The sequence below is a fragment of the Suricata suricatta genome, chromosome 5, assembly GCF_006229205.1.
Source record: "Suricata suricatta isolate VVHF042 chromosome 5, meerkat_22Aug2017_6uvM2_HiC, whole genome shotgun sequence".
Taxonomy (NCBI): domain Eukaryota; kingdom Metazoa; phylum Chordata; class Mammalia; order Carnivora; family Herpestidae; genus Suricata; species Suricata suricatta.
Genome location: NC_043704.1, coordinates 96986807 through 97008806, shown reverse-complemented (window position 1 = coordinate 97008806; position 22000 = coordinate 96986807). Strand labels below are relative to the sequence as shown.

At 37.2% G+C, this 22000-nt stretch overlaps 1 protein-coding gene across 1 annotated transcript in view; it reads right to left on the bottom strand.

The window, feature by feature from the left end:
- Positions 1-10263: 10263 nt before the first annotated feature.
- Positions 10264-22000, bottom strand: part of SERPINI2 (serpin family I member 2) — a 39218-nt gene continuing 27481 nt past the window's right edge. The window contains exons 7-9 of the mRNA XM_029940785.1: positions 18780-18866; positions 15597-15686; positions 10264-10525 (exon numbers count right to left, since the gene is read on the bottom strand). Of these exons, the coding sequence (XP_029796645.1) occupies positions 10449-10525; positions 15597-15686; positions 18780-18866 (254 nt within the window). The 3' untranslated portion in view covers positions 10264-10448. The remainder of the gene's footprint in view (positions 10526-15596; positions 15687-18779; positions 18867-22000) is intronic.

Below are 22000 nucleotides of genomic sequence, written 5' to 3'. Positions count from 1 at the left end.
TTAATTTGCATTGATTCTCCATGGCCCTCTGTATGGCTACATTCTGCTCTATAGTACATCTGTTCTGTTATCATGTAAAAGACTTTAGAGTTATTCTGTTTCCTTTTCTGGTGTGAGAAAAATATTGGGAAGGTGCTATAGTCCTTGAAATAGTCATCCACAATGTGCACGTATCTCTGACTGTGATGTGTCTATTTCACAGTGTCATATACTCCTGTTTCCCAGATGCATGCTTCCACATCTCCCTCCCATTAGCCATCTAGATTTTTTGTTGTTGTTTAATGTTTAACTGTCTTATGCCATTATGGCCTATATAAATATTACTAGGGGTTCTCAAGTTTTTTGGTCAGAAGGAATCTTTCTATACTTAATCATTTAGCATACCAAAGAGCTAAATATTTGTCATCTTAGGAAATAAAACTGAGCCCTTAAAAATGTATTAATTCATTTAAAATGGCAACAATAAAATTATTACACATTTATATAAGTAATATATTTTTATTTTAAAAACTGTGTTTTCCAATTTGAAAAAAATTGCAGAGAAGAGTAGTGTGTCTTTATATTTTTATATTTCTTTTATGCCTTGATTAACTGACAACATCAATAGCTTCCTTCTGCCTCTTCATTCAATCTGTTGCAATGGCATACATTTTATAGCCCATGGAAGCTTTGCTGTACACTCAGAAGAAACATAGAGTGAAATGGGCAAATAACTTCATAATGTTATTATGAAAATGGTTTGACTTAGGAGTGTCAGCCACTTGGAGAAGTATTGCTATGAATTATACAATTGTGACATTAACTTCACAATCAAGAAGTAAACAATTAAATATTTTAAGCAAAAAAAAAATCTTTTTTGTTGTAGCTTTTAACTGAACCAACCAAATTCACAAATCTGGGGCATCCTATACCAATAACTTCAGAAAGGAAAATCACATTCCTATTTTAATTTTGCTGACACATAAAACACTTCGGGGAAATTTAAAGTGAATCTGAAAAAGCTTAAATATCAATTCCTGTGGTAGACTGCTTTGTTAACTTTTCATCATCATGTAGGTAGAATGAATAAACTAGTTACTGACTTACTTAAATGTCTTAGATGACTAACATTACCTTTTCCTTTGAACACCTATGTATAGAAATGGATGTTTTCAGCATTTTTTAGTTTTGATATATTTTTATCCTAACCTACTGGTTTAATAAGTATATAAGTCAATATACGAGTCAAATTCAAATCATAGAATTGTACAAATCTCTAAAAGGAGGAGAATGTGTGCTGAGAATATATGCTGTGATTTGGTATATCTGAGAAAGCTCAAACACCTCAACTTTTAAATTCTTTCTTCAATAATCTCTAGATAATTTGATCAAATAAAAGGGTCTTTCTTATAATCTTTTGAAAATGCACCAGAGCAGAACTCATATTCCATCTATTTTTAACTGATTATTTCCATGCCAAATTCAATATTTACCACATTATCCAAAGCTATCTCCTTGTTCTGTTCTCCTGGAGGCACATGTATCACCCTTCAAGGTGACCCAGGTAAGGAAAGGACATCAAACTAAGGATGAGGCTGCCTTCATTGCAGCAAATCATCGCACAAGGCAATGGGGGAGAATATGCATCCATAGTTTCACCACCAAGTTCCAGATTTTTGCTTCTTTCTTCCAAGAAGTAATGGCAAGGTAGGAACAAGGTGAGAAAATGAGGATATAAAACTAAAGAAGTAAATTTTTATAATGACTTTAACGTTCAACAGAAAAAGCAACTGGTCAGTAGTTTCCAGAAGTTCTTTCAAGACTGAACCCTTTTATATATAAATCATATTCTCCACTTCCATGCTACTATCATCTGTATATAGTTGAAGTTGCTCTCTTTGATCTCAAAAATATTAATCTGACCTGCAAGTAATTTTATGACTGTTAAAACTCAATTCTCTTTAAAAAATTTTTAATGTTGATTTATTTTTGAGAGATAAAGAGACAGAGCATGAGCAGGGAAGGGGCAGAGAGAGAGTCATAGAATCTGAAGCAGGCTCTAGGGTTTGAGCTGTCAGCACAGAGCCTGATGCAGGGCTTGAACTCACAAGCCATGAAATCATGACCTAAACCAAAGTTGGTTGCTTAACCAACTGAGCCACCCAGGTGCCCCAAAAACTCAGTTCTCTTTAAAGGCAGACAACAAAACCCAGAATCACAGCAACATACTAACAACAATTACAATGTCCAGCATTCTCACAGTGCTACCAATATGAAAAAAATACACAGAAAATGTGATCCATTTATGGATCAATTAATATCAATCAATTAAAAATCAATCAATTAAAAAAAACCAGACCCCCTCAAATAATAGGGATTATAGATTTAGCTGAGAAGGACTTAAAACATCTCTTATAAATAAATTCAAGAATTTAAATAAATATATAAAATATTAAACCTAAATAATATTTGGAGAAGAATGGAATATTTTTAAAAATGAAATCTCTAGAGTTAAAAAATATATGTAAAATGAAAATTCTACTGGATAGAACTCAGTGAAGATTGAACACTACAGAAGAAAAGATTAATGAACTCAAAGACATTACAATGGAAACTATGCAAACCAGTGCATACAGAAAAACATGAACAATGCTGCCGTGTCCTGTGGAGGAAAGCGATCCAGCCTATCATACCTGTAATTTAAGTACAGAAGTGGGGAGATGAAAGAAAATTGTTCTGAAGAATAATGACCCAAAATATTCAAATCTGGTATTAACTCTTAGCCAATGGGTTCAATAAGAACAGCAACCCCACGCACGATAAACACAGAAAAAAATAAAACCACAGCACGTTCTAATCAAATTGCTGAAAAGCAGGTAGAGAACAGAATCACTTTACCTAGAGAAGACACCTTGATGGTGATCTCCCCAGCTTCCAGAACTGCCAGAATTAAATAAGTTTTACAACTCGCCCCACCCACCCCAGTCTATGATATTGTAGCAGCCTGAGCTAAGACACAATACCATAGGGATAAAGCCATGGAACTCCTGTCTCAGTCATGGATTGGCAACCTCCAAACTTCTTTTTCTTGACAAAGAAATAAATAAACTTTTGTCATCTTAAGCCACTTTTTCTTAGTCACTGTTGTAGTTAAAACACATCTACCTTATACAATTATCTACAACTTTGGGGACCTCATATAGACTGATTAGGCAAACATACCTGAATTGTTGGCTCTAAAAAAAGTTCTTCATTTCAGTTCAAAGACGCCTCACTGAGCAACTGCCAGCATGCAACAGGTCCTAGGTCCTAGGTCACATAAAGATGAATAAGACTCCGTTAGGGTGCAATTAAAACTATGCAAATCTTCCTGAGCCCACTGTTCCATGGGCAGCCCAAACAATGAACTATTATGATATACGCGGAGAGAGTTGGTGGAAAGAAGTAGCAATTGAAAGAAACTTGGATGAGATTTTTAGAAAAGGAAGTATTTGAACTAGGTCTTGAAGCAAAATTAGACCTTTGACAGACAGTTTGCAGGAGGGGATAGAAAACACTTCCAGGCAGAGGAAGCAAATTTAACAGTCACCCACCCAACGTAAGAGACTGGAGATGTGCTGCATAACCAGGCACCAGTGAGTAAAGGTTGGTCTAGAAATGTGGGATTAAATTATGGAAGACCTTAAACATTGGCTACAGAGTCTTGCTTTTATTCTTAATGCAATAAGGAGACATCACCTTTATAATTCACTTAGCTTTTTTAAGTTTATTTTTATTTATTTTGAGAGAGAGATAGAGACCAAGCAGGGGAAGGGAAGAGAAGGAGACAGAATCCCAAGCAGACCCACAATGTCAGCACAGAGCCCAATGTGGGGCTTGAACTCAGGAACTGTGAGATCATGACCTGGGCCAAAATCGAGTTGGACACTTAACCAAGTGAACCACCCAGGCACCCCTCACTTACCTTTCTTATTCAGATTTTTAACATAATCATTTCTCATTGGCCTCTTTCTTCATGGAATCTTGTATTTTGGTACCTACTATACTATTTTATTGAGTATCAGTTTATTGTGAGCATAGCAAAGAAACCTTCACAGAAGAAAAGCAGTCTACCTTGTTTCAGGAGTTCTCAGGGTAGATTTCCTGACTATCAACATCAGCTTCACCTGGAAACTTGTTGGAAATGCAAATACTTAGGACCAAACCACGACCTACCAGATCAGAAACTTTGGAGGTAGAGCCCAGTCTGTTTTAACAAGCTCTCCAGGTGAATCTGATGCACATTAAAGTATGAGAATTGCTGGCTTGGTGGCTAAGAGGTGGGATCTGGAGTCAGAGAATCAGAGTTCGGCTACCAATTCTACCATTTATATTCTGCGGGTGCCCTGGAGCAAAGTTTCTTCACCTTTTGATTCCAAATTTCTCATTTTATAAAGGGTGGAACAGAGATAGGAGGATTACATGAAAAACCATAATGCACTACTTAGTGACAGTAAGATCTCTATAAATGTAAGCTATGGTAACTACTAAATAGGAACTTAATTACCCCCAGTTTTTCTCTGTATACTTTCATGGACGTAAGGATATGAATAATAGTATACAAGGTATGACAAACCAAATACTTCAAATTTTATATGCATATATAATCCAAAAGAAAAATCTGTTTTGGTCTCCACAAATGCCTATAGAGAATTCCTCAGACCAGCTTTTCTTCTGTCATGTTCTGTGAAGCATTGAGAACATGCTTTTAAAAATCATTAGTAAGCCTGTACCCTCATGTCTTACAAGTAGGTATAATTTTTATATCAGTCAGAAGTATGTTTAGGACAAAGCTTTAAAGAAGATACCCTCATGGCACCTGGGTGGCTCAATAGGTTAAGCGTCTGACTTCTGTCCAGGTCATGATCTCACAGTTCGTGGGTTTGAGTGCTGCATTAGGCTCTGTGTTGACATCTCAGAGCCTGGAGCTTGATTCAGATTCTGTCTCATTCTCTCTCTGCCCCTCCCCCACTTTCTCTGCCTTTCTCTGTCTCTCAAAAATAAATAAATGTAAAAAAAAATTTTTAAAAAGAAGATACCCTCAACCTTTAGCTCTCCACTCTGCGCCCCCCCTCCCGCCACACACACAGTATCTAGAAGTTAAAAGCTGCTTTTTAAAATTATTATTATGGAAAGGATCTCAGTCAAGACAGCTGTATGGCAGTCAGCAAAGCACTCCATTCTGAATTTTACATCCTTTCCTCTCTGTTGATGAAGATACATTTTTACTATGACACTGAGCAATTTGCATGGTAAAATTCATTGAAACATCAATCCTGAAGTTAGTTCTTTCACAGAATTAGGAAAATTGAAATAACATTCCAGAGTGTTGCTTTACCAGGTGTCAGGCACCAGGATGAGAAAATAAACACCACAAGCTAATCCATGGAAAACGTGTTAAGAACAAATTTGTATTATTTTGCGGAGCACTAACTACCTAGTTCCTATGGCCTAACACTCTATGGTGTATCTCTTGCTCCCAGGAGAGTCCAGGGTGGGAATTCCTGGTCACTGCTGGCAGCAGAGGAAAGATGGATGTGATCCATGCAATCATTCAGAAACCTAGCCTGGTGGAGCCTCTGTTGTTTTCCAGATGTCTTTTAAGACTTCCATGGTCACATGATATACAGCCAGTAGAGTGGACGGAAGAAAAAGAAAAGGAGAGAGAAACCTGCTTCGGAACTACTACAGCCAGGAGTAACACATGGCATTTCTGCTCATATTCTACGTGCTGAAAGAGGCCAAGTTCAGGAGAGATGTGAATGTAGTCTCTGGCTGGATGTGGGGCTGGTATACACATAGTCTACTTTTGAAGATATTACAGGCAACACTTGTACTAAATATTTCCACAGCTTAACAAACTTTCCTGTCTTCCGGCCCATGTTTATGTTGCTGTTGCTGCTACCAACTTCAAATTATTCCACATACTTTGGGTTTTGTTATGGAAACACCCCATTAAAAGTACCAGACTAACTTACTATTCTCACTAACAACCCCTTAAATTTCAGTGAAACTATAACTCTTTTCACATCACAGTGCAATGCCAATGGATGTTCCCGGTTGCTTTGGTAGCAAAGAGGATCTGCAACGCACAGTAACAGAGGCACCCAGGCTAACAGAGGCCCTGTCACCTAAGTAGAGCCTCCAGCGTCAGTACTTGACATCTGCAGCATTGATGTCTAGATGGTACAGAAGAGAACAGTTAAAGAGGGATACTTGTTTCTTAATCATTTGGGCTCACAAGTGACAGACTCACCTCCACTCAAATTCCATGAATGAGAACCGATTGCAAGGGTCCACTCAGATAAATACGATGATGGATGAAATGAAGTCCCCAACTGGCTACTACTGTCCAGCAGGAGCTCTACACTGAGGAAGTCATCGTCAAAAATCTTCACGAGGGTGCTTCAGTCAGTTAAGTGTCTGACTCTTGATTTTGGCTCAGGTCAGGATCTCACAGTTCATGAGTTCAAAGTCTGCATTGGGCTTCGAGCTGACAATGTGGAGCCTGCTTGGGATTCTCTCTCTCTGCCAACCCCCTCAGAAATAAATAAATAAGCTTAAAAAAATCACTAGATAGAGGTCTCTGCCACAGGAGTAAAATGTTTTTATGTATTCTGTTTTTAAAAATTGAATCTCAAGCCTATAAATACATAATTGTAAATACATTAAGGACATTGTAACAGACCAAGATCCTAGTGAGAGGCACATCCTGGAATTTTTGTTTGTTTTATGAAAACTCCATACCACTTATGGAAAATGAGGATCAAAAGACATTATTGCAGCAATGTGTCTTTGTTGAGAAGTCCAAGATTTACAAACATAGGACTTTGGAATAAAGACTTAAAATAAGATTTGTCCAACCCTTCACTGTACTGGTGAGGACATCGAAGCCCCAGAGTTGAGGTAGGTGACAAGCCAAAAATATGATTTTAGAAAGTGAAAACTGTCTCATCTTTCATTTCCTTTATATTATGCCATCGGGGTGGTCACTTGAGGCATCAAAAAGAGAAAGAAAAAAAATAACAGATTTTGACCTCTAGAATTTCAGACTATATTTAGAATTGATCACATATGGAGCCAGAAAAAGAGAAATGCAGGGGGGAAAAGTCTTTTACAAGCAAACAGATTATGGTAGGCCTACTTTTCCATCCTATGCATGGAGTCAGCCTCAGGATCCCCGCCCCTCACTGGGTGTGTCTCAATGGTCTGAGGCCATCCTGTGAGAAAGTATCTTATTTCCAGAAGTCCAAGTCACTGACTTCTAATAAAATCTACCTAATTTTTTTCTGTATCTTTCAAGTTTCCCAGATCATTATTACCCAATTCATGAAATTCTCTAAATCTCACCCCAAAACAGAAATCTCAGGTCTTTGACCCCTAGGTCCCATGGCCCAGAATAGTAGAGATCCTCTCCCCTAAACTATGCCATGAATTATAACTATGTGAAGTCAATAAACTCAATTCCAAAATTCTCCCCCAAATATTCCTTTAATGGCCATTTTGCCTCAAGGAGGAGAAATATGTATATGTGATGGATTAGACTTTTTAAGGGGTATTTATTTGACAATATTTTTATCCCAAATAAATTATGAACTGTTGAGAATCTTAAAGATTTTATATTGTTTGGCAAAGAAGAATGATTTCATGCTTATTTTATTATATATAATATTTAGATTATATTAGATAGAATAAATATTTATTATATATATTTATCACATATATTTTATTTTATATACATATATATCTTATAAATATGTTCCAGAAATTTCTAACCTTTGTGATATGGAGCTATAATAACTACTGAGTTAATTACCCTGAAGGTAAAGATTAACGATTTTAATCTTGAATGTGCTTTGATAACTATGTTTCTTGAACCTGGAAGGGGGGAAAAGAGGGATTTTCAGCCTGAACCCACACCAGAAAGCTACTCCTTCTTCTAAAAGAACTTTAAATGCTCTCCTTTTGAAGCAGAGGTAACACCTACCAGATGCAGAGCATGAAATCAGGGAAGAAAAACATCTGACAGCGCAAAATCAGGCTCTATGGGAGGGAAGCTGAGGCAGACATTTGGCAGATCTTACTAAAGAAAAGCAAATGTGTTAGAAACATATTATGAAACTACTTAACTTAAAACTTGGACAGCCACCTCATTACATAGTCTGATTTACAAAATCCTTCTTATTCCCTTATCCTGTTTTCTTTGTTTACTGGCTATTGTCTTTCAGCTCCATGAAGGCAGAGACCCTGTCAGATTTGTTCACTGGTATATCCCTGGTGCCCAGAGCAGTGCCTAGAACAGGGTGGAAGCTTAATTAATACTTCTGGAAAGAACGGATACATTTCCAGAGCAAACTGACATGTTACACATGGAGAGTGTAGTCCAGGCTCACGAGTCCGAAGGAAACAGAAATGTGGACAGACCTGAAGACAACCACTGTCCTCTTGTCAGCCTATTACTCTCTTCTTCCTGAATTGAGGAAGCATATTTTTAAGCTAGCTCCATGATGAGCAACAAACTTGTGGTATATCATTAACATATAGATTAGCACTTACTGTGCTATAGCTAAGTAAGCTCAAGTTGACAGTCTAGAAAAAGGAACATTGCTTTCAATTATGTTATAGTTTTATGCAATCAGAATTAATTTTAAAGTTGTCTTCATAATGTCTTGAGTACTGTTCCAAATTTTTCTGTAGACAGAAATCGAGACTTTGGAGACTACTTAGCACCATGTTTCAGGGGGAAGATCTGTACTAGTTGGAAGGACTTATGTAGAAGGAAGTATGACTCAGTGATTACGGTCACAAGCTTCTAGCTCAGATATTCTTGGCTTCAAACTTGGAAATACAGTAAAGGCCACCATATTTATTTTGCTACATGTCCTTGACTAATATATATGCTGGCTTCGAGCCATAGTTTTCTCATCTGGAAGATGGGTAACACTATCCCACAGGGTTTTTAGTACGTTTTAACTTAATATAGATAAAATACCTACTTCAATACCTAACAGGTAATTTGAGCTCAACAATGGGTTGCCATATCATTAAATTCTCTACTGAGAGCTGCCAAGACAAACAAACAATAGGACACTTTACATCATTAACATGAAAATGGAAAAACAGTGAAACATGTTCTGTCAAATCATTGGAATGTATATTCTTTTGAATATGTATCTGACATTTCAGAGTAGGCAGAGAAAAGGTTCTGCATTTAATCTTTACAGATTACAATCTTGACCCTAGTACTTCTTTCTTTCAGTGTTATAAAATCTTGGAAGTTCCCTAATCACACTAATTTAGCTGCCACTTTCAGGCATAGGAAAATTTTATAAAAGTTCTCATTATTTTACTTAAAGACTTAAAGCATAAGTCAGAAGAAAAAATTGATATGCCCCAAAAGGAATTGAAACAATGACAAATATTAAAGGTAATACATGGAGTTAAGATTAAGATTTTTCCCTTTGCTCATTTGTTTCTTAAATGCCACATGTGAGTGAAATCATATGGCATTTGTCTTTCTGTCTGACTCATTTCACCTGGTATTACACTCTCTAGATCCATCCATGTCATTGCAAATGGCAGTATTTCATTCTTTTCTTATGGCGGAATAATATTCTTTCACTATCTATATATAGATCACATCTTTTTCAATTTACCAAAAGAAATGGGGAGAGAGAGAGAGAGAGAGAGAGAGATCAAGAAATAGAGAAATAGAATCTTAACTATGGAGAACAAACTGATGGTGACCAGAAGGGAGGTGAGTTGGTGGATGAAATAGGTAATGGGGATTAAGGGGTGCATTTGTCCTGATGAGCACTGGGTGATGTATGGAATTGGTGAATTGTTGAATCACTATACTGAACACCTGAAACTGATATAACACTGTATGTTAACTAACTGGAATTAAAATAAAAACCAAAAATAAACATCAAGATTAGCAAAACATTTAGAGTGCATCTACTGTCATAGATACTAGATCTCTGTACCTTAAATGGCACCCAAAGAGACACACACCACTCTGTCTCTTCACCTTACTTCTGCACAGACTGGTTCATGCTGCTATACATGGAGGTCAGGTGGTCCAACTTTTGAGGAATACAGAGATTTTGATATCTCAGATAGAAATTTGAAATCAAAGATATCTTGGACAAAATTGTTCTAACACACTAATAAGTAGCATTTTATGTAAGTTCTCTGGTTTTGACTCATATAGACCTTATAAAATATACAGAAAGACCAGAAACACTAAATGAACAATTTCATTTATTAATAATTCCCTTATTCATTAAGACATGTATATATTAGTACAGATTAATAAAGATATAGGTAAAACAGAAAAGGATGTGTAGGAAGTACTTGCAAGGTGATGATATTTTGCTGATCAACTACTTTTCAGGAATCATCTTATATTCTGAGGCTATGCTTTTCATTTACAGTGAATCCAAATCTCTTCCCTTCATCTTTTCGGTGTCAGGATTAGTCACCTTTCCCATAAACAAAATTGAGTCTAGGAAAAGGAAAAAAAAACAAACCCTAAGAATTACTTAAGAAAAAAGTTGATGATAATTTGTCTTTCTATATTTTAACAAATTATTAAGTCTTTTATTTATCTGTAAGATAAATAGGCAATGTAGAACAGCAAAACCCTCTTCTTTGTCTAAAATACATAATTATATCATTATTAATCATTTTCTGGTAATTTATGAAGTAAATTAACACCGACAACAGCTTGTCATGGAAAATGCATTAGTCCTGTTCTTCATACAGGAAGGCAAAACTAAAGTGGCAGAGAGGTGTTCTTCTAAATATAGAGACGCAGGCAACATGATGTAATGAAATGGTGATGAGCATGGTGGAGTTTTAAATGTAAGGCACTTGCAGTCATCTCTTTATGCAGGTAACGTAGGTGCTTAGGGTTAAGAGGGCAGCTTCTCAGATGTTTTCCTTCAGCTCGGAATAAAAGCTTACTGCAAAAAACCAATATTTTCTATTGCTAGTGCTTTCAAATCCTCACTGAGGTGATATTATACACAGCACACACATAAATACCTGAATCCAACCATTCTGGGTTTGCAGGTGAAAGGAAACCTGGAACTAGAGGACAAAGCAGAAATGCAGGATGTGTCAAAAATCCATTCACCTTTCTTTTCAATTAAGGTAAGAGAAGTAGCTTGAATAGATCAATGCCAGGTGTTGCCTTGACTTTTATGTTCCTTACAGACATATGTAATAGAACTATCCTATGACCTGGCAATAACGCTACTAGGAATTTATCCAAAGGACACAGCAGTGCTGATTCATAGGGGCACATGTACCCCAATGTTTATTGCAGTGCTCTCAACAAGCCAAATTATGGAAAGAGCCCGAATGTCCATCAACTGATAAATGGAGAAAGAAGATATGGGTTATATATACAATGGAATACTACTTGGCCATGAGAAAGAATGAAATCCTGCCATTTGCAACAACATGGATGGAACTGGAGGGTATTATGCTAAGTGAAATAAGTCAGTCAGAGAAAGACAGATATCACATGTTTTCACTCATAAATGGAACTTGAGAAACTTGACAGAAGACCATGGGGAAGGGAAAGGGAAAAAATAGTTGCAAACAGAGAGGGAGGAAAACCATAAGAGACTTTTAAACTCAGAGAACAAACTGAAGGTTTATGAAGGGAGGAGAGGGGAGGGAGGGAGATGGATAACGGGCATTGAGGAGGGCACTTGTTGAGATGAGCACTGAGTGTTGAATGTAAGCAATGCATGATGGAAATCTACCACCAAACTCAAGAGCACACTGTATATATACTGTATGTTAGCTAACTTGACAATAAATTATATATATATATTTATAAATTATATATATAATATATTTATATACAGAGAGAAAAAAATAAATATGAATTTCAAAAGTGATAAAATAAATTTTACATAAGCTTAAAGCTAATGAAAATGATACTGAAATGTATTTGAAATAATACAGTCCTTTTTCATTAACTCTTTACTGTTCAGTCCAAAGACAGACATTCTTAGAAGAGCCAGTAACATGAAAATAGACACAATCTCCAGCAAATTTTTTATGACTATAATCAATAATACTTAGCCTCAAAAATCTCAAAATAACTCCAAGAAAAAGAAAACAAATACTCCTGTTTTTCAGATAGGTGGAGACATATAAATAACTTTCCCAGGATTTTGTCACAATAGGAATCAGCAGTGATGATTGTATATTTATAGCTCTACAGTGTTAAAATGCTTATTGGAATTGTTTGGGAAATTTTTAAAGTCACTTTTATGGAAACTAACCTCATAATTGAAGACGACAGTTTAAAATCTTAAATACTCAGAAGCAGAAGACATTACATAAAAGCCTTTCAATCTATTTCTTCAACCAAAGAGAACCGCATTTTGAATGGAGTCCATATGAAGTCACCAAACTACTCTCCACTAAACTGGATGGATTAGCGCCTCTTCCCAGACAGAACAGGAATGGATATAGAGGTAGGCTGAAGCCGAAATTATTGTTTTGATTTTTCTCTACATTCTCCCTTCTCAAAGAGGTGTCCCCCATATTTAATCAATATATTCATACATCTCCATCAGATAGAAGCAACTTTTATCACCTAATACTAAAATATAATAGCATAACCAAAGCCAGAAGAAGGATTTCTTAATAGATATCCTGCAGTCTGCTTCTTCAAACCCAAAACCTGAAAGAATTCTACACACAATATATTTTTTTATTGTGTGTGGAGTACTGTCAATTTCAGAATCATAATTCACTTTCTAAGAAACGGCACATTTCATGTAGCATCTTTCACAATTTTCTTCTGCAAGTCTCTAACACTGGCTTACACACTCAGCCTAAAAGAAAAAAAAAAGTGGTCTTCATTTCTCTGCAAGTTTGATTTAATAGGAGCGTTGGGTAAATGTACTGAAATATAAGACTAACATGATAGAAAAATACAAATAATGTTTGGATTTTGTATAAGAGGACTGTTTGAATGAATGAAAATATTAAATCTAGATAAAAAATCAATTGCACTAAATCTAAAATCTTTCATTCTTATACTTCAGAAATCATCAAATGAATATATTTTACGTAAAGTGTTAAGCCACTCTCTAGTTTACTATGCTATGCTAAGGCATCATTTTCATCAACCTCAATGATTTCTTCAGTTCATTTGTGAAAGGAAAATAAATAAATCACTGAATGTATATTGTCTTAAGATAATAGCCCAATCTACATTTTACATGGTAACAATTTACACCCCCCAATAAATGAGTAGCCATTCATTTAAAACAATACTTTAAGGGAGTAACTCTAGTTTAGATAGTATCATTACAATAAAGATCACAAAACAGAAACTGTCCTTAAGGTCTGACAGTTAACCATTATCACAAATAAATAAATAAATGGATTATTTGGGGTTTTGAATTTTCACTGCTGCTTAACGGATAGCAATTACATGGCCTTGGTCATCAACTTAGAAAATTAAGAGTCAAACATCATTATTCTAAATTATTTCCTTATGCACTGATGTCCAATGCAGCTCCATTTCTTTCTGTTCTCCATACTTGATAATTACATACTAATTGTAAGAAATTAGAGTTATCCAAAGGTTAAAGATGTATAGATCAAATGACATTCTCAGAGTATCTTTTAACCCTGACACATCCACCACTGGAATTGAACTTGTGTTAATGCAGTCTCAGCAAATCTAAAACCGCCTCATTGTTTCCAAGACCTAACTTTCGAAAGGGTCACTCAGCATTGGTTTCATGGAGCCTAAAAAAAAGATATTGGTATATCCTTTAGGGGACCAATAGTATCAGCACCATCAACAGATTCGGATCTGAAATTAACTATGTCTCTTTTCCACATTTCCATTTATACAGAGCAACTTTTCCATTTTCCTTCCTTCCTTCATGTATTCAGTCATTCAGTCATTTATTTTTATTGATTTATTCATAATGAACACTATGTGTCAGGTGTAGTGCTATAGGCTTCATATATTCTTTTACTTAACTCTGAGATGAGTACTAATATGTTTATTTTATTTTTTTTAAATACTTCTTTTTTTAATGTTTTTTATTTATTTTTGAGAGTGAGAGAGAGAGAGAGAGAGAGAGAGAGAGAGAGCGAGCATGAGTAGGGGAGGGTCAGAGAGAGAGGGAGACACGGAATCTGAAGACAGGCTCCAGGCTCCGAGCTAGCTGTCAGCACAGAGCCTGATGTGAGGCTAGGACCCACTAACCGGCTCATGACCTGAGCCGAAGCCAGACACTTAAGAGACTGAGCCACCCAGGCGCCCCTTAATATTATGTTTAAATTGGAGGTGGAGAAAATATGGCTTAGGAGGTATAATTGACTTGTCTTACAACTATTAGTTAGCAAAGCTGGAACTTAAGCCCAGTTTGACACCCATGTTCACACTGTCAGTCTCTAGGGATACTGACATTGTGTACAGAGCCCTTGGCTAAATACCCTACCTGTTGCCATTGTGTCAGATGCAATTGAATCACTACTACCTCTACCTTTTGTAACTATAACTATACCATCTTTCACCAAGAGCCCACATTGGAGATTTGTATGTTTTTGCACATATTTGCGTATGTTTGACTTCTCCCTCCCACTCAGAGCCCATAGCTAGTCACTTCTTTGAGAGGCTACCTCTGAAACTTTCACAACTGTGCAACTGCCAATTTCCACTCCTGTCCATAGTGACATCACAGAGAGATGCCTTCGGAGACAAACAGGAGCTATCTCCCCTCTGTTGTTTTCCAGTTCTGCGACCTTAGACAAATGACATAACCTCTCTCTGAGCTTCTGTGTTGTTATTGGTCAAATACCTAAGCTACTGGATGTGTTAAATTTAGAGATGGGTATTTAAATGGATAGCATGGGGTACGTGGGTGGCTCAGTCGGTTGAGAGTCTGGCTTCAGCTCAGGCCATGGTCTCATGGTTCATGGGTTTGAGGCCCGTGTCAGGCTCTGTGCTGACAGCTAGCTCAGAGCCTGAAGTCTGTCTTCAGATTCTGTGTCTTGGTCTCTTTCTGACTCTCCCCTGCTCACACTGTCTCTCTTTCTCTCAAAAATAAATAAAACATTAAAAAAATAAAATAAAATGGCTAACATATATAATAGCTGCGTTGGCAGCTATTACTACCACTACCTTATCTTAGGTCCCTGTTACCTTTAGAACTAAATACCTGGTATAGCCACTGAAAGAATAAATTTAAAAACTTGCAATAAATTTAATAAATTGGAGGAATACATGATCTCAAATATATATATTACAAATAACACCCAGGGGCACATGGGTGGCTCAGTCAGTTAAGCATTCGACTCTCAATTTTGGCCCAAGTCGTCATCTCACAGTTCATTAGATCAAGCCCCATGAGCAGTTCAGGCTCTGTGCTGATTCTCTCTGTCTCTCTGTCTCTGTCTCTCTCTCTCCCTCTCACTCTCACTCTCTCTCAAAATAAATAAATAAACCTAAAATAAAAACCAAATAGCAGCTAGAACTAGGTCTGTCTAATGTAATCAGTTTCCCCAGAGAATTCTCCAAAAGATACCTGTTGGGATATTCTTCACAATAAACAGAAATGGATGATTTGCTATAAACTGGTTTTGAGCCAGACTCATGATCACAGGGATGTCCATGCCTATGAAATAGAGACAACAGTTATTTAGATGTTCACATTAAAAGGAGGATAAAGAAAATATATCCATAATACTTTTTCATAGACAGGAAAAGTCATTTTGCTTTAGGAGTTAATATGTAGAAAAAGAACCATTTTCAAAATACAGAAAAATTTAGAATAAATTTAAAAATCAAAGAGCAGAAGAACAAATATTGGATTATTCATGGAATAATTCTAACTTCACATTTATGTTCAGTGAAGAAGAAAGCCAGATACTCAATTCAATTTAGTGAAAGCAGCTGAAAACTTCCTTCTTTTAAATAGTAATTTTCTGCTCACTTTTTATTCACATTATATGATTTATTCTTATAATGTTTCAACTCTTAATTCCTATCCAGATATGTTTGCACTTTACTTTTGTTGTTCAGGCTTGTGGTAATGACATCTGAGTTCAAATTTATTTATTTTTTTAACTTTTCCAAAATCATTCTGTGGGCTCAGGCTTTGTACTGTGAATGAGTATGAGATTTTTATTATATGATTAGAAACAGAGATTTGCTGCCTTTAATAGTTATTTACTATAATAATTTACATCATGTGGTTCCATTGTAGCATTTGCCAACATGTAGAGTGGGTAAATTTAAATGGTTGCATATTTTCCTATTTCTACATTCAACTCAAATGTTTTCTTTATCAATACTACAATGATTTCACACAATTTTTTCAGAGTCATGAAAAAAGCATTTTAAAAAATATAACATGAGTGATTAGAATTGAAAAATAATGGTAGAGAAGGAAAAAATGTATCCTCTACACTCTTTGTGACTGGGGTATGCAAATTAAACTGACCAAAGACATTAACTGAAAAAAATGGTTCATTTTATATCCCCAAAGGAGCTTCAGAGAAAAGAAGTAAACACTCCCAAAAATGTTAGGCTTGAGAGCTTATCTACCCATTTTACAAAGGATAGTAAATTATGGAGAAGTGACTAGACTAAAAAAATAAAAAATAAAAAGCAGGGGGCATGCTTCTGCTTCTGGGGGCAGTAACTTGTGGGAAGGTAAATATATAGAGGAAATTAATGGTATGAGAGGGTTATTCAGTAGGGTTTGTTATGCAGACTCATTTCAGCACCAGTTTTCATCTTCTGTGGTAAAGGTTGTTCTCCTTGTCCCGATATGGGAGAGAAGAAGAGAGACACCTGCACAAGGAAATGCATGTCCTGCTTTGAGGCAGATCTAGAGAGCAGAGAGCTCTTTTTTATGTGCTGTTTCTCAATTTTCTTTGGCTGAAAACAACCCTTTTGACAAAGTGGCTTATTTTGGGGTGCTATATTGTGAGACTCTTTGGAATCAAGCACAAAATACAAAATGCATGGCACCCTCCTACCTGAAATATCAGGGCTATGATGCCCAATTACCAGCAAATACAAGCAATTTATGTATTCAGGCAAATTATGTCTGAATTGATGACAGAATACAAGTCACTTGTCAGTGTCACTCTCGTTCTTATTTGGGTGAATGCTTGAGCTTTTTTTGTTCTTGAGCATCCACTGAGCAGATGCCTAAAAGTCAAAATGCTCACACTTATAACTATTTGGATGTGTAATACATCAGGGTGCCTGCTGAGCCCTGAATGATTGTCATGGCCTCTTAGAGAACTCTAAACTTAACATTAGAGGCAGTGGATGGTAGTAGAAAGAGCTCTGAACTTGAAGTCAGGGAACCTGATTAGAGTTCATACTCTGTTGTCAATTCATAGTATGACTGTTGGCAAACCACTTCACGTCGTGGGCCTGTTTCTTCACCAATATAATGAGAGAATCTGATGATGACCTGTAGGAACTCTCATGTAAAAATAGCTGGAAAGTTTGTCTACACAGGCCAACAACTTTATCCAATGCAACTTTTTTTTATTTCTCCAAGATTGAAATAACCCATCTCCTCCAATCTAAGTTCCCTGAGCACTGTCATGCAAAGTCCTTCAGGAGATGACAGAATGGTAGTGGGGGTCCATTGTGACCCACCCAGATGTCAAAATCCATCAGCATTGCATAGCAATACAAATTAACCAAGAAATGAATGCCATGAGTGGAAATTTATAGAAAGTTATCAATAAGGCAGTTTAAAGTGTGCCCATTTTTTACATATTGGTTAAAATCACAATAGTGTGAAGACTTAAAACAGACCTACGAGACATTCATTAAAGTGGCTTTTGCATTTCTAATGAAATATCGTCCAATTATTTTTTAGTATTACAAATATACAGCCTAGATATTATTCAAAATGCCGTTTATTCAAGGAAATCTATCAGAAGGAGTGGTTCTTGCATTATAATGTGTACACATATCACATAGAGACCTTGGAAAACAAAGATTCTGACTAAGTAGGTCTGGGGTTGGGCCGGAGGGTCTACATTTCTAATAAGTTCCCAAGTGATGCTGATGTTGCTGGTCCAGGCACTACTCCTACAGTACCAAGTGGCCGGAAGCCACAGTAGAGCAATGGTTCTCAGTCCTGGATGCACCTTTAAACCACTCAGGGAAACATATGAGAATGCCAGAGTCTGGACTGCATCTTCCGAAACACTACTTTAATTATTTTGGGAGGTAGACTGGGTGGGCATAGGATTTTAAAAAGCTTTCCAGGTGATTGCAATGTGCAGCTAAGTTTGAGAGCCACTGGCATAGAGATAATGACAAAAACCTATTAGAAAAGTAGGGACTTACCTGGTGTAATAGGAGAATGAAATTAATACAATCCCTTAGGAGTAAGCATTCCTGGACAATAACGATTTCATGTTTGAGCCAGTCTAGTTTCCTCCACAGCTCCTACCTCCTAACTGGCAGGTAAAATCCCATTCACAAATAAGCAAATATCAGTAGATGGGCCTCATCTCCTAACCAAATCCCTTCCCTTCCCTTTTTTATTAACATGAGGCCACAGAGATGCAAAAATAGTTTATACAACCAATTTCTCTTTTCTTCCTATAATGTACTAGATAGCAGGAAGGAAGTAGGAGACCCGAGGACCGCGGAAAACGCCAGTGCCCTAATGTCGCGAGTTTTCCCCCAAGTCTTTTCTCATGGCTGCTCATGAAAGCATTTGTCCTACCAGTTGATGCCGCAGCTTCACTCCCATCTTCATTTATCTCAAAAAAGACGTGTTGCATGACTTGGGAAACAAACACCTCAGCTGAATCTGTTGGAAAATATGAGTGTATTTAAGGATTAAAATGTCAACACCATTATTTGTTGGGGCCCATTTTCAATGAACAGAGAAAAGGAAGAGAAAAAAAAAACCCGAACTCACTCCAAGTTACTTAATTTGCTAGAGAGGATAGTGGTTTAAGTTAGCTCTTGCAGAAATGGTACAGAGACGCAAAGAGAGATCAAGTTTAGCCCAGATACAAAAGACAAGACAGGAGAGGCTAAGCCTCAAATCAGGTATCCCACTAAGTGAAATATTTGTATGGACAGAAGGTTTTGCCCCCCTCAGCTATGGTCTACAGACAAGACGAAAAAGGCTTTGCAGATTTGAATTAATCCCACCCTATGTATTCAACCTCAAAGCCAACTTGCCTTTCAAATTCTGTATTCAGTTTTGATCTGACTTTAAAACAAAATTTACTTTCTTTCAAGACTGGTGAGGCTATGAAAGTCTAAAGAGCTTTTGTGTCATCTGTTACAAAATCACTTCAGAGCTATGCTTTAAAACCTGTCAGATTTCTCAGTGTAAGATAGTGTCTTACAACATTCTGTTCTGACGCGGGCACACGCTGAGAGAACGTGCCCCTCACCTCCCCTTGGTGGGACTGATGTGTGTGTGAAGCGTTTCTGATTCTGTGACCTGTGGGGATGTCTCCTTGAGAAGGGGGAAGTGAAGCCACGAGTTCAGAAGCCATCAGCCATTCCGGCTGTGTCAGGGCCGCTTAGATCCGACAGTGTTCCCCAGAGAGACAATGGAAACATGGTCATAGGTTCGGTTGTGACCAGAAGGTGGAAGAAGGACAATGGGCCTGGAATCTTGAAGAGAAAGGAGAAAAGGGAGCTTTGTCTCTCTTGAGAGAGAAAGCTGATGTGATCAGGCAGACTCCACCCAAACCACCAGCTTTAGAAGGATTCAGGAAGAAATACCTTACGAATGGGGAACCAGCTCTGACAGCTTACAGAAAGGCGGAGCCCTCAGGTAAGATAGAGAGAAGTCATCAAAGGGATATTTACATTAAAAAATGGCTTCCAAAAAATAGTTCCAAATTGCTTGTGATGAATTTATCTGGGCCCCTGATCACCTCTGCTTCTTTCCTCTCTTCAGGCAGTAGCTCCAGCTCAAGGTCAGCTGTCAAGGTGTGAGCCCTAACTGTCCTGCATAAAACCCCCTTCTCCGAATTTTCCTTGACTGGCTCCCATATTTCTTCCACCCTAAGTCTGCTTTTATCTGACCTAATTCCCTTTTATTCCATGATGCTATTTTAGTTAATTCACAGCATCCATCACCTCACTATTTAATCACTGTTAATTGTTCATCAGCAGATGTAAACTTCACTGGAAGAGGAACTCTGTCCATTTTATGCATCCCTAGAAAACTTCCTGGCACGTAGATGGCATACAATAAATACTTCTCAAACAAATAAATCAAAGGATATGAATATGTTCAGCGACAGAGACATGTAAGATGGAAAAGAGGGGGCATACACATCTTGAAGTGCAATAGAATGGTCTATTAGAAGGTCAGGCAAGTAAGCATGATCTTTCCTGAGGACTGCCTGAAATAAGGCAAGATTCACAAATGGTGCCCAGAGTAGATGACCTAGGGCTCCATACCAAGGCAAAAGTGAAAAACAAAATGCATTTTGGGAAGGAATGGAGAATTTCACCCACTTTAGCACTGGTATCAGATCAAGTAACTCCATGGCCATTAGCCTGGGCCTCTGGGCACATGTATCCTGTCTTACCACAAAGTGGGCCTCGTCTTGGGAAAACAATGAGACCTGATAGATAATAGATGAAGAAAGTTTATGAACTCCATAAACTCACTGATTTCTCAGGTTTGTAATATTATTTTTTCCTTTTCTATGAAAATTCCAGATGTGTCTTTGTCAAATTAAGAGGATGAAAAACCTTTTGCAGCTTTGCTAAAAGATGTCAAAGTAAATATTACTGTGCCTGCTTTTTTATTTTTGTATTAAGCATTTATTGAGCATCTACTCTGTGTCAGATGTTGAATGAGGAGATTTACATACATTCTTTTTTTTTCACCACTGGGATTTATTATCTCATTTAACAAGTTAGAAAGTTGAGGCTCAGAAAGGTTAAATATTTTACTAAAGGTAACACAAGAAGTAATAACAGAGTGAAGTCAAATATTCATCTCCGTGTTTCCAAAGTAACTGTCTGAATATATTCATTCAAAGGTTGTGAATTACAGGAGATTAGGACAGTAGCTCTTGTGTAAATATCCCACAGCACGAGTGTTGGACTGGTTCACAGTAGCTCTTAGTGAATGTTTATTGTACAGATGATATGTAGGGATAGCGGGCAATTTACTGTTCTTCTAATATCAGATGTAGGGCCAGTGGTTATTTTATTTCAGGCCATAAGACAGAACCAAAGTAGTTACAGCAACTCAAATAGGCAACTCAGGAGAGAAAGAGCAGAAAGTGTTGGATATTTGTTTTTCTCCATTTGAGGTTATCCTCTTGCACAAATTCCTTTATAAAGCATTTTGGAGGTATTTTCATGATAAATCTGCCCATAAAAGGAAATTTTATAGAAGTCACAAATCGGCGGGGATTTGCAGGGTGAGTGGCTGTTTTAAATGTCTGGGGTATAGCAAGGGGGTTCTGAAGGCCAGAAAGAAGTTTAACAGGAAGAAGTGCCTGACAAATGGCGTGGTTTATTTTAGGTTGGTGAGGTGGCCGTGTTCCAGGGCACACTTAGACAGCGTCGTGTTACTGTATTTAACGTTGACTGCCTCATTCCTGATGCTGGTGAAATTGTCAGCGAAGTCAGATCTATCTGTCAGTGTGAGAACAAGCCAGCCGCTAAATCATGTGTGAAGGTAATCATGAACATCTGTCACGAGTGTACCCCACCCACCTCCTCCGCCCGGAAAGCTCACTCAGTCTATTCATTTACCCGCATAATTGATGAGTGAATAGATTAATGAACACCACTCCAAAGCCCAGAAATTTATATAGGAATGCACAATATTTCCATGTGATGATACAGAACCCCATCAGAGAGACAAGTTTGTATGGTTAGGCCAATTTTTATAATTTTTTTTTTTTGAGAGAGAGAGAGAAAGAGAGAGGCAGCATTAACAGGGGAGGGTCA